The sequence below is a fragment of the Sminthopsis crassicaudata genome, chromosome 3 (genome assembly GCF_048593235.1).
Source record: "Sminthopsis crassicaudata isolate SCR6 chromosome 3, ASM4859323v1, whole genome shotgun sequence".
NCBI classification, from domain to species: domain Eukaryota; kingdom Metazoa; phylum Chordata; class Mammalia; order Dasyuromorphia; family Dasyuridae; genus Sminthopsis; species Sminthopsis crassicaudata.
Window position 1 is genome coordinate 335162611 of NC_133619.1, and position 16415 is coordinate 335179025.

Consider the following 16415-nt stretch of genomic DNA (forward strand, 5'->3'; position numbering starts at 1 on the left):
TAATGCTTACTTGGCGCTTATCCCTCTTGGTTGCTGTCTTGGTTGAGAAGTAGGGATGTAAGGCTGGCCAGGCCTACTGCCTAATTCCCACCTCTGCTGCTATTGTCCTTGGCTAAGGGCAGCTCCTTCCCAGGGAAGGCAGAGATGGTAAACAGGACTGTCATATTGAAGCCCACCATGCTGAGGTGGGCATGCCCTGAGTAGGCAGGTCTTGGTGCAGTTCCTGAAGGTTGATGTAGCTGTAGCATATAGTCTCCTGGCTCTCAAAACAGTGGTACCAGAAAGAACACAGAATGGCTGGTGTGCTTAGCAGGAGCAGTATTGGGATCCCAGGCAGAGGTGGCAGTGACTACAGAGGATGATCCAGGACTCCTAGAAACCTGAGAGCTTCCACATCCATACCCAGGTCCCTCACACTCTCAAAAGAAGCTTAGATTAGGAATGGAGGGAGGAGAGTATATGAAGGTCACTGTGCTTCTCAGAAAGTGAGTTGGATCAAGCCCAGTTGGGCTGGCTTGTTTCTCTGTAGCTAAAAGTTCTACTTGTTGCTTTGGGGAAATGGGTAGGGAGGGTTGGTTGGACTGTGGACTGGAGACATTTCTTGGGGAAAAACTTATTTGATATTTATTGTTTTTGCCACTCTGTTGTACCTTCTGGAATAGTTAACAATGAGTACTGAGGAGCCATTGAAGTTTTTAATAATATTCTTTTTCATTTGTTGTAAAATTTCCTCTTTCATTTTTGATACTGGTAAGTTGATTTTCTTCCTTTTTTAAGTTCAATTAACTAATGATTTATTTATTTTAGTAATAAAATAAATTTTAAAAAATTTTATTTACTAAATCAATAAGGTGGTTTTTTGCTTTCAATTTTGATTTTTAAAAAGTTTTCAGTACAATTTTGGTGTGGAGGAATTTTTAATTTGTTGATTAAAAATTTTTTTTAATTGCATGCCTAATTCATTGATATGATCTTTATCTCCTTTGTTGATAAAAATGTGTAGTATATAAAATTTTCCCTATGGAATACTTTTGCTGTGCCCCAAATTTTTTTGTATATTATCTTATTTTTGTCATAATCTTTCATGAAATGATGTATCATTTTTATGATTTCTCCTTTGATCTACTAATTCCTTAGAATTAAATTAGTCTCCAATGTATTTTATTATTTATTAGTCTTCAATGGCTCTTATTTTGTTTTTTTTTGTTTTTTAATTGCATTTTGGTTAGTAAAGATGTGTTTTATATTATTGCTTTTCTGCATTTATTTGTCAGGCTTTCCCAAATTCCCTAATAGATGAGTTGATTTCTTTTTAAAGGTGCCATGCATTGCTATGAAATATATATATTCCTTTCTATTTCTCTTCAATAATTTCCAGAGACAGGGCAGCTAGGTGGCACAGTGGATGGAGCACCAGCCTTGAATTCAGGAGGACCTGAGTTCAAATCTGATCTCAGACACTTAACACTTCCTAGCTGTGTGACCCTGGGCAAGTCACTTAACCCTAGCATATAATAATAATAATAATAATTTCCAGAGACCCATCATATCTAATGTTTCTAAAAATTTTATCTAATCTTCTAAAATTTAGATCTTTGATTTCTTGTTATATTTTAAAATTAGATTTCTCTATCTTTGAAGTCTCTCACTATTACAATTTTATTACTTCTTCCTGTAAATTTTTAAGTAAGTTCATATGTTATTCCTTGTAGTTTTTAGCAGCTATTTTATTTGATGCATATATATATATATTTACTAATTGTTCTATTTTTTCTTTTTTTTTGAGGCTGGGGTTAAGTGACTTACCCAGGGTCACACAGCTAGGAAGTGTTAAGTGTCTGAGACCAGATTTGAACTCCGTCCTTCTGAATTCAAGGCTGGTGCTCTATCTACTGCACCACCTAGCTGCCCCCTAATTGTTCTATTTTTTCTAGTTATACATGTATATTAACTTTTTAAATACAAATTTCTTTATGAATCATGTTAGGAGAGAAAAATCAGAACAAAAGGGGAAAAACCATGAAAGAAAAGAAAAACGGGGGGAAAAAAGTGAATATAGCATGTATTGATTTACATTCAATCTCCATAATTCTCTTTCTGGATGCAGGTGGTGTTTTTTATCCAAAATTTATTGAGATTGCCTTGGATCACTGACATCACATAATCTTGCTATTACTTTGTATAATGTATTCTTGGTTTTCCTTGTTTTGCTCAGCAATAGTTTGTGTACGTTTTTCCAAGCCTATCTAAAAATCAGCTTGTTCATCATCAATAATATTTCATTACTTCCATATACTGTAATTTATTCACCCATTCCCCAATTGATAGAAATCTATTCATTTTTAAGTTCTTTGTCACCACAAAAAGAGCTGATACAGGTATCTTAAATATTGAAATTCATTCATTTTCTTTGAACCTTTTTGACAAAAATGAAATTTCTCAGTTTATCTCTTTTAATTGAGTCAAGTCTAAAAACACATCAAATTTACCAAAGAAAGAAGGAGAAAGGGAAAGAGAAAGGAAAAGGGATTAGACAAAGAGTAGATGAATTAGTCAAAAGAAATACCTAGCTTTAAGAGAGCAGGATCATGAAAAGGGATTTAAAAGGAAAGAATGAGCAAGAATCTATGATAAAGGACAAAGAAGTAAAAACAGGAAAAAGTATGAGATTAAGAGAAAGGCAAACACATAATCAACAATCATAACTATGAATGCAAATAGGATAAATTTGCTTATAACAAACACAAAAAGGGATAGCAGAATGGCTTAAAAAGCAGAATTTAATATGTTGTTTATAATAAGCACATTTAAAACACAAAAGCTCATACAGATTTAAAATAAGGGACTGGAGCAAATAACTCAACTGAGTTTTGTTGTTTTTTTTTTTTTTAAGCAGTGTTAGAAATTATGATTCCAGAAAATTAAACAGCAAAAATAAACTTAGTGCTAATCTTTTTCTCTTCTTTTATGCAAAAATATTATCTGTTGTTTTAGAAATCAAGTAAAGATATGCACATCGTCATCCAAAGCCTAGATAGATTGCAGACATCTATCATGCATCAAAGAAAATCTGGCACAGCGGCAGAATTAGAAGGAACTAAGTTGACACGTCAGACTGAAAACTCTGAAGAGAAAAAGGAAGATTGCTTTACTAAAAGACCTGCAAGACAAAGCATCCTGACTTTAGAAACTCTTGGAAAAGTTCAGGCTGATAGGTAAGAGAGAGAAAATATGTAATACCCTTAATAACTGGATGGAAAAATGGCTGTATGGATGGGAAAAAAAAAAAAACAACACTAAGCACTAAGGACTAAATACTATGGATATGAAGAAAGGCAAGGACAGTCCCCACCTTCAGGGAGCTGATGTTCTAATAGAGACAACATAAAAGCTATAAGCAGAGTTGGTGGTGGTGGGGTGATGATGGTGATCCTTTATTCTTCAAGAGGACTATGACATAAGGAAGGTGATGTTATAACAGTGAATTGGATTTACTTGAAGGAGGCTGTGAAAAGTCACCAGCCTCACTTTCTCCTCCAGAGCCATCTGGGTCCAATATGTAAATCAGTAAGACTGAAGATTACCCTGGATGCAATGGGAGACCTTAGCCTTTTTAAGCTAAAGTCTTTAACAGGTCTTGGTTTGATTGAGATAACAATCATTGATTAAGACTAGGCAAAAAATGAAGCAAAGAATGACTTCTTTTACCCAGTCAAAAAATAATCATTCTGGGAAGGGAAAACTCTTTAAGTTTCTGGCTAAAACAGTAACAATTGCTATTCACTTGGAGCTATCTGAATCCAAACAGTGATCAAGTCAGGCCTGGACTGGGACCTATTGTTGGTCAATCAGTGAAAGTCAATGTGGTTAAGGCATGGTCTTAGCTTGTAAACCCTAAGGTATTATGGGAGGTTTCACCTCTCAAAATTTATATTTGGGCAGACTGCAAAGTGGGTACAAGACAGTCTAAAAGAGGAGGCAGTAGCAGCTGAAATTAGGGGGGAAAAAGCAGAATTTGAGCTGAGTCTTGAAGAAAAACTAAGGAAACTAAAAGATGAGAAGTACAGAGCATTCCAAGGATGGGGGATATCCAATGCAAAGACATAGAAATGGAGATATGTTTTGTTCAAGAAATAGCAAATAGACCAATATAGCTGGGCCATAGAATGAATAGAGAGGAAGAATATGTAAGAAGATTAGAAAAGCAGGAAGCGCCAGATTATCAAGAGTTTTTAATACCAAATATGTAAGTCTGTATTTGATCTTAGAGGAAATAGAGAGCCACTGGACTTTAGGAAAATCAGTTGGGTAGCTGAGTAGTAAAAGGATGGAAATAGAGATTTCAAACAATGAGACCTGTTAGAGGCAATTTGCAGTCATTCAGATTAGGATGATAGAGACCTGTATTAGGGTAATTATTGTGAGTAGCAAGTAGGAGACATACATAAGAAATGTTAAGAAAGTAAAAATGACAATATTTGGCAACAGATTAAATATGTGGGATGAGTAAGAGTGAGTCAAAAGTAGTTAAGTTGTAAGCATGGGGAACTGGGAAGATAGTGGTACCCTTGATAGTAATGGAAAGTTTGGAAAATGGGAAGAGTGGGGAAGTTAATGAATCCTCTTTTAAATATTGAGTTGAAGATGTCTATGAGACATCCAGTTCAAAATGTTCAAAAAGTAATTAGTGATGAAGACCTGAAACTCAGGAAAGAGAATAGGATTGTGTATGTAGATCTAGGAATTATCTGCATAGAGATGATAATTGAACTCATGGACTGAAGAAATCATCACAGGAGCCAGAATTGATGAAAACAAGAGAAGGGCTAAAGGCAGAGATTGGGTATGTACTCATAAATCAGTGATGTGGAAGGAAGGAAGATGGAATAAGGAAGGCTAAGAAGGAGCAATTAGACACAAGAAGAAACAGTATTATAATTTAGAGAAGAGAGACTATCTTGGGGGAGAAGCAAATCTATTGTCAAAGGCTGCAGAGAGGCTAGAAAAATGAGAATTGAGGAAAGGCCATTGGATTTGGCAATTGGGAAATGTAAATTCAGGTGAATGATTGTCAGAAGCTTTATGATTTATTTAAAAGAATAAACAAGTAGTTTATTACATAAGAGGAGATATGTGATAGGATTACACCTAGTAGAGATAGTTAGATACATGAGAATTTTTGTTTGTTTGTTTGCTTGAGGATTTTTTTTTTTTTGGAAGGCATGCATTTATTTCTAGGCAGCAAGGAAAGAATCAGTAGATAAAAAAAAGATTGAATATTATAAAGTGGGGATAATAATAGGGAACAGACTATTGAAGAAGACTAGAAAGAATGGGACCCACGATACATTAAATATGCTATCATTGGCCAGAAATGTTGCTGTTTCACTCCAAGACCATAATGAAGGAGAAAATAGTGAGAAAGCTGTCTGGATGACATGAGATGAACAGAGAATAAGAAGGAGCTAATGGCTTCAATTTTTTTTAGTGAAGTATGAGGGAAAGTTTTCTTTTTTGTTTTTTTTTTTAAATTTATTTATTTTTTATTATACATTGCTTTAGGAATCATAGTAGGAGAGAAAAATTAGAACAAAAGGGAAAAACCATGGAAGAGATTAAAAAAAAAAAACATAGAAAAAAGAAATGAACATAGTATCCTTCAATATTTTTCTGGATGCAGCTGGAATTTTCTGTCCAAAGTCTATGGGCTTGCTTTGGATCATTGAACCATAGAGAATAACCAAGCCTTTCATAGTTGATCATCTCATATTCTTGCTGTTACTGTGCAATGTATTCCTGGTTCTGCTTGGTTAGCTCAGCACCAGTTCTTGTAAATCTTTCCAGGCCTTTCGAAAATCAGCTTGTTCATCATTTTTTATAGATCATTAATATTCCATTACCTTCATGTATCAGAGGGTAAGTCTTCTGAGAGGAGGGTGAGAGCTGGGGAGAAAAGCTTGAGGAGGAATAAAAAAAGTTTAGAAGAGAGTGTGGAAAGTGAGATAGTAAAATCAATATGTTTGTGAGAAGCTGAATGGACAAGTAGCCACACTGATTGGTACTAATCAGTCGGTTGACCATAAATGATTCCTGGAGCTTCATAATATGAGAATGTCTTTATTTAAAATATATCATAACATAATGTTAGATGTGGGGAAAGATAGTGCTACATCGATTTCTATTATTTGCGTGACTTTCTTACCATTCCCTGTGATATAAGCAAATGGGGCAAATGTGTAGGGAGTATAAATGTAAACTATCTGTAGATGAGCTAACATTCACTTGAAATATTGGCTCAGTTGGACACCACCAACAAAATTCCACCCAGGGGTTTGAATTAGTTCATAATGGAATATATTTGTTAGCCACTAGGTGGTGATCTACTCAGTTTGCTAGGCATGTGCATTGGCTTATCACTTTTCAGTTGCACCTCCTGCACAAGAAACCACATTGCCTCAGCCCGTCCCGGTGGTGAGTCCTTGCTTTTTGGAGTTGGCTCACGTTGCCTAAATAGGCCCCCCATCTGCAGTGATCAGCTTGCCCACAATAGCTGCTGCCCACGTCCTGACCCTCCACTGTGCTGTCTGCTTCAGAATTTTCATTTGTAAGAGGAGACGAGCACAAGAGAAAGAAAGCTGGAACTGCTCAGGGGGCTTCTGTTTCTGTTATATAAAGGATCAACTTGATCCCAAGGGGGGGCAAAGCAACCAACCCCTTTTTGTGCCAGTGTCTCAGAACTTGCTTTTGCTGCCTTGTTCTGAACTGTCCCAGGGCCATGGAAGGAAGTTCAGAGAGGTAGTGAAAGCAAAACAGAGTCCTCTAGGGCTGTAACTATTAATAGACAACAGCAAATTTAGTTCTGGGCCCATTTCTTAAAGGCAATTATCACTTCTCTGTCCCATAAGATTACATACAATGTAACTTTGTACTGTGAACTTTAGATAAATCAGAGTTTACAACAGCTACCTTTTTCTATCACAAAGGTCATGTCTGTAACTGTGATAAATCTGGGTTGGTTCCAGAGAGGTGACAGAAAAATCATCTGCTTATAAATTCAGTTTAATAATTAATGGTCCTTTTCATTTTTAGTTTAATTTCTTTTCCAGTAGAGTAAATGACCCAAGTTCAAGTAATTTGTAAGAAACTCACAGGGAACATTACATCACAGATGTAAAACTGATACATTGAAATGCTATTTTAAAACATAGATTTAATATTAGTTCAGAATAGACTTTTAACGTGTCAAAATCTTGGGGAAATGTGCATTTTCAGCATCTGTAAGCTAAGTGGAATGCAAAAGGATATCTGTGACAAAAAAATATTCCACATGGCTATAGTTAATAATTTAGTGTAAATACGGTTATTTGTAGCTTTTTTCCCCCTCATTATACTTACTCTCGCTGCCATATAAAGTAAGTATGTAGCCTTAAAACCTTGAATTTAGAATATAAAATTCATTGTAGGTATTTTGGCAAAGAATATTATCTTAATACATTTTTAGTTGCTATTAGAATCTTATGCTTCAGGTTCATGATGTTGATATATTTCAAATATCTTCTAAAACATTTTGTGATTAGCCTTTTTCCCCATTTGCAGCAATTTTCATAGTTTTGAGTCAAATAATAAAATATTAAATGTAAACTGTTGTTAATGAGCCTAACTCATCTCTGTTTCTGTGAGAAGTAACTTCATATAATTGAAAAACTCTCTGGATGAAATCAAAACAACTCTATGGTTCCATCTCGTCCCCCACAAATAGGCAAAAATGACAAAAAATGGCAACAGTCAAGGTTTCGATGAAGATAGGCTTCTAATATATGTTATTGGTGGAGCTGTGAAATGATATAACCATTTTGAAAGGTAATTTGGAATTATGCAAATAAAGTGACTACAATGAACCAGAAATTCTATTACTGGGCTTATACCTCAAGAAAGCCATTGATAAGAAAAAAAAAAAAAAAAAAAAAAAAAAGATCCCATATACTTTAAAATATTTGTAGCAGGAATTTTTTTGGTAATAGCTAAAGTTGAAAACAGAATAGATGTCCATCAACTGGGGTAATAGCTAAACAAATTGTACCACATAAATGAAATGAAATATTACTGTGCTGCAGAAAATGATGTGTGTAATGGATAACAGAGAAACATGGAAAGATTTATAGGAACTGCTGCAGAGTAAACAGAGCCAAGAAAACCAAATGCCAGTAACCATGCACACTAAAAAAATCAAAAGTAAATATAACAAAACTTTGAAGAAAAAGCAAGACTTCAATAAAGAGGACTAAGAAGATATCTCCAATTTACTTTTGGTGGGAGGTGGGAGATTACGCAGAGGTTACACATTGCAAATATTTTAGACTTTCTCAGTGTATCAATAACTTGTGCAAAATTTTTTTCCTCTCTAAAAACAAACAAAAATCACTATCTGCCATATAGAATGGCTCTTGGAAAAGGGGGAAGAGAAAGATACATGGGATACTATAGAGATGCAAAGAACAGAAAATATCAATAAAAAAAATTTATTTGGAAAAGAAAAAGAAAAAGCTCTGGACTTGGAGGGAGAAGACCTGAACTTAAGTCTCAGATTTGTTACTTATTAGTGGCTTAACTTTGGGCAAGCCCCTGACCCTTTCTAGGTGTACAATGAAGCTAATTCTACACTGTCTGTCTATCTCACAGTGAAGTTCTAAGGAAAATACTTAATTATGAAACCCCATGTAAAAACGAGCTACTATTATTTTCAAACTTTTTTTGAACATTTTGCAGTTTTTCTCTATGAGACACAGAGATAGCATGGGACAGTGGAATTTGAAGTAGAAATCAAAAGACATAAGGTAATTATAATCAGTCCTCTATGTGGACCTCAGTATTCTCATGTGTAAACTAGGGAGGGTTGAACTATGTGAATTCCAAGATCTGCTTTGCAGATTTTGCATTCTGTGATTAAGAAGTTGTAGCCTCCTTTGAGGGTAGGGAAATAAGCATAATTAATTGACTGTGTTTTGTCTTGTTCTTGTTGGCAGAGAGTATGCCAGTGAAATACTTACAGACACCGTAAAAGAGATGCAGAGCTTGGGAACATTCACTAAACTTATGAAAGCTTTGGAGAGAGAGAAGGAAAAAAAGACAAACTTCTGTGAAATCATTGCCAGGTCAGAGTAATCTTAAGCATATCTGCTTTAGTACATTTTAAGATTTTAAAAAATGTTTTAATCAGTGTCTAAATTCTGAAGCAAATTGACATGTATTCAATTACACACTATATATTTATATAGATTTGCTTGTGCCTTCAAGTACCCTTTTTCCTTTATGGAAACCACTGGAAATTCAGGACTAACTCAATCAGGGCTTCATTATCACGATTCCTCAAATGCCAACATTACTCTGGATTAACCCCACAGTTCATTAAGGGCTGCCTGTCCAGTGAGCTGCTCTTGCCTGACCCTTGAAGCCTTCTCCCTCATGCCCAATATGGAAACTAATCTTCATTTATATGGCTTTGGATTCATCCATTCTCTGTACTGTCTTTCAGTAGCTAATGATAGCTAGCATTTATAGAACATTAAGATTTGTAAAATACTACACATATTATGTCATTTGATGAATTCACAACAATCTTGTGAAGGGGGTTGTGGCTCAATTGTTCATGTATGATTATTTGTAACCTTGCAGACCATACTGTCCATACTGTCATTTTCTTAGAAAAGATATTACAGTGATTTACCATTTCCTCCCATGGGCAAACAAAGGTTAAGTCAGATCTTTCTGACTTTAGTCCCAGTATTCTATCCACTGAGCCATCTAGTTAACTAGATGTTTAGCCCTATTTTACAGGTGTGGAAACTGAGGCTATTTCATTCATTCACTACATTTTCCTATAGTCTACAGGCATAATTAACAATTGATTTAAATGGTTCTAGTAGAGTTTATTCTTCCTTTCCTCCCCTAAACTCCGAAATGTCAATGTTAACAAAAATTTCTACTTTCTGGAAAAAAAAGATTCATTTTGATATTAGATGACCTTTCAACAAAAAAAAAAGCATTAATATTGATGAACCTAAAATGGAGAGAATCACCACTATATCCTCTCTGCGATTCTTTGGATAATGGGAGATAAAGTTCATGTAGAGTCCTTGAGAAATATAAGCATAATGATAAATATGGAAATATGTTTAGAAGAATTACATATGTTTAACTTATATTAGATTGCTTGCTGTCTAGGAGAAAGAAGAGGGAAGAAGGGGAAAAAATTGGAACATAAGGGTTTACAAAGGTGAATGTTAAAAAACTATTTTTGCATATATTTGGAAAAATAAAAAGCTATTTAAAAAGAGATATAAACATATACACAAAAATAATAAAAGCTATGCTGAGGAACCTTAAGTTCTTCATGTAGTCATAATAAATTCCACATGATCTGGTCCACATGTTTATAAGGTTTTTATAGACTGGTATGGCCACTTCACATTTGTTGATTTGGACACTTAGTTCAACTATCAAATCAGATTTTCTCTCTTACATTATGGATGCTTACAATTTATTTGGGTGACTATGCTCATTCCTTTATATTTAAAATACCATAATTTGTGGCTAGCTAGGTAGTGTAGTGGATAGAGCATGAGCCTTAGAGTCAGGAGGACCTGAGTTCAAATCTACTTCAGACACTTAATATGTATTAGCTATGTGACCCGAAAGTCACTTAACCTCAATTGCTTCACCAAAAACCAAACAAACCCCCCCAAAACCCAAACCACCATAATTTGTTAAAAGAAGAAGAAAGCTAACACTATATTTGAAAAATAATAAATGGAATGAGATTCATGCTAAGAATTCTGTAGGGGATGCTTATATACTAAGTAGCATAATATACTATAATATGTATATATTTAGAAAATGCTATGGAGGCCAAATGGACAAGTAGATGGCACAATGGACAGAGCACTAGGCCTGGAGTCAGTAAGACTCATCTTTGTGAATTCAAGTCTGGCCTCAGACACTTCCTAGCTATGTGACCCTGAGCTGGTCACATAGTTTTCTCATCTATAAAATAAGCTGGTAAAGAAAATGGAAAATCACTCTGGTATCTTTGCCAATAAAAACCCAAATGGTGTCACAAAAAGTTGGACATGACCGAATTAAAATAACAAAAATGGGATCCAAATTAATTTTCTTTAGAAATTAGAAAACAATCTACACCATGACAGATTCTGAGATTCTTTAAAGCTTTCTATGAAATCCAGTTTTTCTTTGGAATAGTTTTTGTTAGTGTGGTGACTGTTCTTATATGGTTCTTCAGGGATTCTCCATGAACTTCATCATCTTATCCAAGGAAGGAAAATTTAGCCTCACAAAGCATTTTGGGATCTTTCTGTTAAAGGTCTTTCTATATCAAGCTTGAATTTTGTGGACATGAGAGTCCTATATAAGAAAAATGACTAGTTCTGGTATATAGGTAGGTTTAGAATGGAGAGATTTGTGGCTGGGAGAACAGGTGAAAATTGAATGTGTTCTTTGATTAATTTTCTTCAAACTGTATTAACTAGTTTGGTGGAGATAGAGTGGGGATGGAGTATTTATGGCACAATGAAATCCTGCTTGCCAGTTAGGTAAGTGCTTTGTAAATAAATGTTTCCTTGCTCCCCAAAGATGTTAGGGGGGAAAAAAGTAAATTTGCCTGTTTTGATATAGAAATTTAGAAAAAATTTATTGATTGTAATGGTAATGTTTGAAACAGGCAGAACATGTGGTATTTGGGGTGTACAAAACTGATCAGAAGAAAAGTTATATTTTCCAGTGAGTTTCTAAGGTGAACCATAATTTCTCTTTTAGTACTCTAGTACTCAGTACACTAACTGTTACTTTTCCCTTTTTCATTTATTTTAGAGAGGAAAAAGAGAGAAAACTGATAAAATCTCTCCAGAAAGAGCTTCAGGATGTCAAAAATGAGCGGCAAGTAGAAACACAGGTAAGAATCCCCTCATAACTAAAACAGCACAGGCAAGAATCCCCTCATAACTAAAACAGCACAGGCATCAATGATTACTGATCTGACAGAACTATAAAGTAAAGATATTCCCTCTTCATACAAAGCTTTTATATAGGATGGATTGTTATGAGTTCTCCAATGAATAATTCATTTTTGAAGATGTATTTTGTGGTTGAATCATTTCAATTGTGTCCAATTCTCTGTGACCCTATTTGGGAGTTTTTTGGCAGATCCCAGAGTGGTTTGCCATTTCCTTCTCCAGCTCATTTGACAGATGAAGAAACTGAGGCACAGAAGGTGAAGTGACTTGCCCAGAGTCACACAGCTAAGTAAGAGTATGAGACCAGATTTAAATTCATGAAGATGAGTCATCCTAATACCAAGTCTAGTTCACTATCTACTGTACCATCTCACTTCCCTGAAGATGTACATTAAGGCATTAATGTACCTAAGATATATATATAACCTTGGCAAGACTACCAAGAGTGAATCTTGTTCTTCTAACAGAATGGAGATTTATTGGGAACCAACAATCAACAATAGCCTTCAAGACAGTAAAAGTAGGGATGGATTGTGATTTAATACTGTTTTGTTGTTTGTCCTTGGTTCTTTTTTTTTTTTTTTTTTTTTTTTAATCTTTTACAACAGGATCTATTTATTTTGGTATCAGATATAACATGGATAAGAAGACATTGTTTATAACAGTCAAGTTTGTAACTTCCTTCTTTTTTATAATTTTGTTTAACTTATTGTATCTCACTAGTGAAATGTTAATATCTACCTCATCAGTTTTTTTTTAATAATAGCTTTTTATTTTAAAAAATATATGCAAAGGTAGTTTTCGACATTCACCCTTGCAAAACCTTGTGTTCCACTTTTTTTCTCCCTATCTTCTTCCTACCTTCTCCCCTAGATGGCAAGTAATCCTATATACACCAAACATGTGCAGCTCTTCCATATATATTTCCACAATTATCATTATGCACAAGAAAAATCTGATCAAAAGGGAAGAAAATGACAAAGAAAACAAAAAGCAAAAAAAGAAGAACAAAAAAGGTGAAAATAATATGTTGTGATCCCCACAGAACTCCCTCTGGCTATAGATGGCTCTCTCTATCAAAAGACCACTGGAACTGGTCTGAATCATCTCATTGTTGAAAAGAGCCATGTCCATCAGAATTGATCATTGTATAATCTTGTTGTGCTGTGTACAATGTTCTCTTGGTTCTTCTCATTTCACTTAGCATCAATTCATCTAAGTCTCTCCAGGTCTTTCTGAAATCAGCCTGCTCATCATTTTTTATAGAACAATAATATTCTATCATATACATATACTATAACTTATTCAGCCATTCTGCAACTTAAAATATGTTTCTTGAAGAACAGTTCATTTATCAATGAAAGGAGGAATGTGTCCTGTAATTTTGACAGCATAATTTGAACAAGACCAGAATTTGTTGTGTTTCCAGGTTAACTTTATTTGGATTTTGTTGCATGTTGATTTTTTACTTTCTTTCAATCAGCAATTTATTATATCAATTTATACATGTTTTCCCATGTTTCTCTGAGTTCGTTTTTGTCACTTTTTGTAGAGTAACATTCCTCCAATTGTTGGGGGTATACATTCATACATATATATATATATATATATATATATATATATATATATATATATATGTTTGTGTATATGTAAATATACACACATGCAATGTATATATACACATATGATTTATAGTTTCCAGCTTTTTGTTATCACAGATAATTGCTGTTAACATTTTTTAAAATATAGGACTTTTCTTGCCATCACTAGCCTTTTTGCCTTGTAGTAGTAGTATCTCTGGGTCAAAGTGTATAAAGAATTTAGTAATCTTTTTTTTTTTTTAATAAAATTGCAAATTATTTTCCTAAGAGTTATAAAAAGTCAGATTCTTTCCTCCAGCAACCCTCTATGCCAATGAGTTTTTCCATCTGTGAATGTCTTTTCAAACTTGATAAAAATAATAGCTAGCATTTATATTGTACTTTAAAATTAGCAAAGCACTTCACATATTTTATAACTCATTAGATCTTTACAACAACTTTCTGAAATAGGTACTATCAGTGTCTTCATTTTTCAGACAGATGGAGGTTAAAGGATTTGTCATAGCTTTGGGAGTGTTGGAGATCATTTTAGAACTGTAATCTTCCTGACTTCAGGTTCTGCTTTCTATGTACTGAATCTTCCAGCTGTCTCACATATTACACTTGTTGATGATAAGAGCATGCAGATCAAAACAAATCTGAGATTCCATCTGATACCCAGCCACTGGGGGAGGGTTTAACAGAAGAGGGGGAATCAGTGTTGGCAGGATTGTAAAAAGATGGTACACTATCTGCTGTTGATAGAGTTATGAATTCTTCTGGCCATTCTGGCAACCAATTTGGAATTGTATAAATAACACTCTAGGACCAGTGTCCAGTACTCTGGTCCAGAGGTCTCATGATAGGGCATATACCTGAATCAGTTTCTCGCCAAGCATGGAGAGTGCCAAACATTCAGCTCAGGGCAGAGAGAGAGAAAGAGAGACAAGAGTGAAACGGAGGGCTTAGGGTCTGGTGTCACGTGGTGAGTAGCTGTGGGCACACTGTAAGGGGGTTTGGTAGCAATTCACACATGAAGAATTCACGGTGGCTTTCTTCTCAGCAAAACATACTTTGATTTGTGAAAAGAGTTTATGGACAAAATCCAAGAGATAGTATAGACACCAGGAATGGTAAATATGAATTAGATTTAGAAGAGCATACAGTTAGCAAGGAAAGGGGTTTTAACAATTAACAAGGGAAAAGACAATGGGCACCTCAGTGGAACTCACAATTAACCAGGAGAAGGAAATAGGAGCGTGCCATTTATCCAGCAGGCTAAAAATATTAAAAGGGATTTAGCATCCAAAAAGAGTTAATTAGCTAAAAGAAGGAGAAATACACAATGAGGCATGGGGGAGGGGGTAAAAAGAAAAGTCATCAGGAGGTGGAACCAGAACTTTGGTGGGCTAACTCAAAAAAGGTTTAGCAAAGATGGCAGAGGTCATAGATAAATTAAGAGGGGAAATTTAACTGGAAGGTTGACATCATAACTTGGCTTTCTTACAGTAAGGTAGGATTACCTGAGACTTTCCTAGGGTGGGAGTGTAGGACAGAGTTGATCCCCATCAGTGCATTTCCCTACTTGCCTTGGGAAACAATCTTATGGGAACATTAGACTTTCTCTGTCAACCCCACCTGGTTATCCAAGACCTCATCAAAACCACCTTGTTGCTTATATTTTAACAGGGAAGAGCATTGTATACGAACTTATAAGTGCTTAAAGAACATACACAAAATAAATGGTGGGGGTGGGAGTAGGGGGTCCAGGAAAAGCTTCAAGAAGAAGGTGTTTAGATTGTAAGCCCATTGTAAGTGAGAAGGAAGTGGAATATCACTCTACTTTACCAAGAAAACCCCATGGCCAGTATGGTGTAGAGGGTCACAGACAGTGGGGGAAACTCTGGGTGAGGTATAAGACCCTTTAGCCCAGAGGGAATCCAATAATAATATCTGGTTCGGTTCCTCATCTCTCCTAAGGGCTCTCAGCTTTCCTGAGAAGTCAGGGAGGTTGTGACCACTTTGTTATGATTGAAGCAGAGTGATAGCAGGTGGCAAAGATGCCAGGTGACAAACAACATACAGTAGCAAGTTGTTTATGTGGTCCCACAAACACAGTATATACTTGGCCTGTGTTGTTTTTGTTACATAGGGCATATGAGGGTGAAAGAACTTGGAATAAATGGACTCCATATTTCCACCATCTTCAGGAGTCCCGCCTCATCACTTCTCCACTAAGACAGTATGTTTTTTCACTCTGGTGTGGAGGCTCTAAAAAGCATGGTATATTTTGTCACCCCAACTTGGGGGCTCTAGAAAGCAGTCCATGAGGCCATTAAGAGTCAGACAGGGGGCAGCTAGGTGGCATAGTGGATAGAGCACCAGCCCTGAATTCAGGAGGATCTGAGTTCAAATCTGGTCTCAGACACTTAACACGTCCTAGCTGTGTGACCCTGGGCAAGTCACTTAATCCCAGCCTCAGGGGGGAAAAAAAAAGTCAGACAGGACTGAACAAACTAAACACCACCAACAAGGGATTGTTTCATTCTTTGTCATGGTATTCCTGGAGCCTAGCATAGTGTGTTACATAAAAGTGCTTGGTAAATACTTGCTGATTGATTCAGTGATTGACTTAAACTGAATCTTGAAGGGAAGCCAGGAATTCTAAGACGTGGAGGTTAGTAGGCAGTATATTCCAGGCACAACAGTCAGAGAAGGGCACCAAGACCAGGAAATGATGCATCTCATGTTCAGGTCTTGGAGTAGGCCATTGCTGCCAGATTTTAGAGGAGGAAGAGGAAGAGAAGAG

The 16415-nt window shown here is 35.6% G+C and overlaps 1 protein-coding gene across 8 annotated transcripts in view; it reads left to right on the plus strand.

Annotated features, from left to right (window-relative positions):
• Positions 1 to 16415, plus strand: part of DRC9 (dynein regulatory complex subunit 9) — a 75054-nt gene that overhangs the window by 15868 nt on the left and 42771 nt on the right. For all 8 annotated transcript variants that reach the window (XM_074301480.1, XM_074301485.1, XM_074301478.1 and 5 more), the window contains 3 exons: positions 2995 to 3215; positions 9024 to 9152; positions 11884 to 11965. In XM_074301480.1, the coding sequence (XP_074157581.1) occupies positions 2995 to 3215; positions 9024 to 9152; positions 11884 to 11965 (432 nt within the window). The remainder of the gene's footprint in view (positions 1 to 2994; positions 3216 to 9023; positions 9153 to 11883; positions 11966 to 16415) is intronic.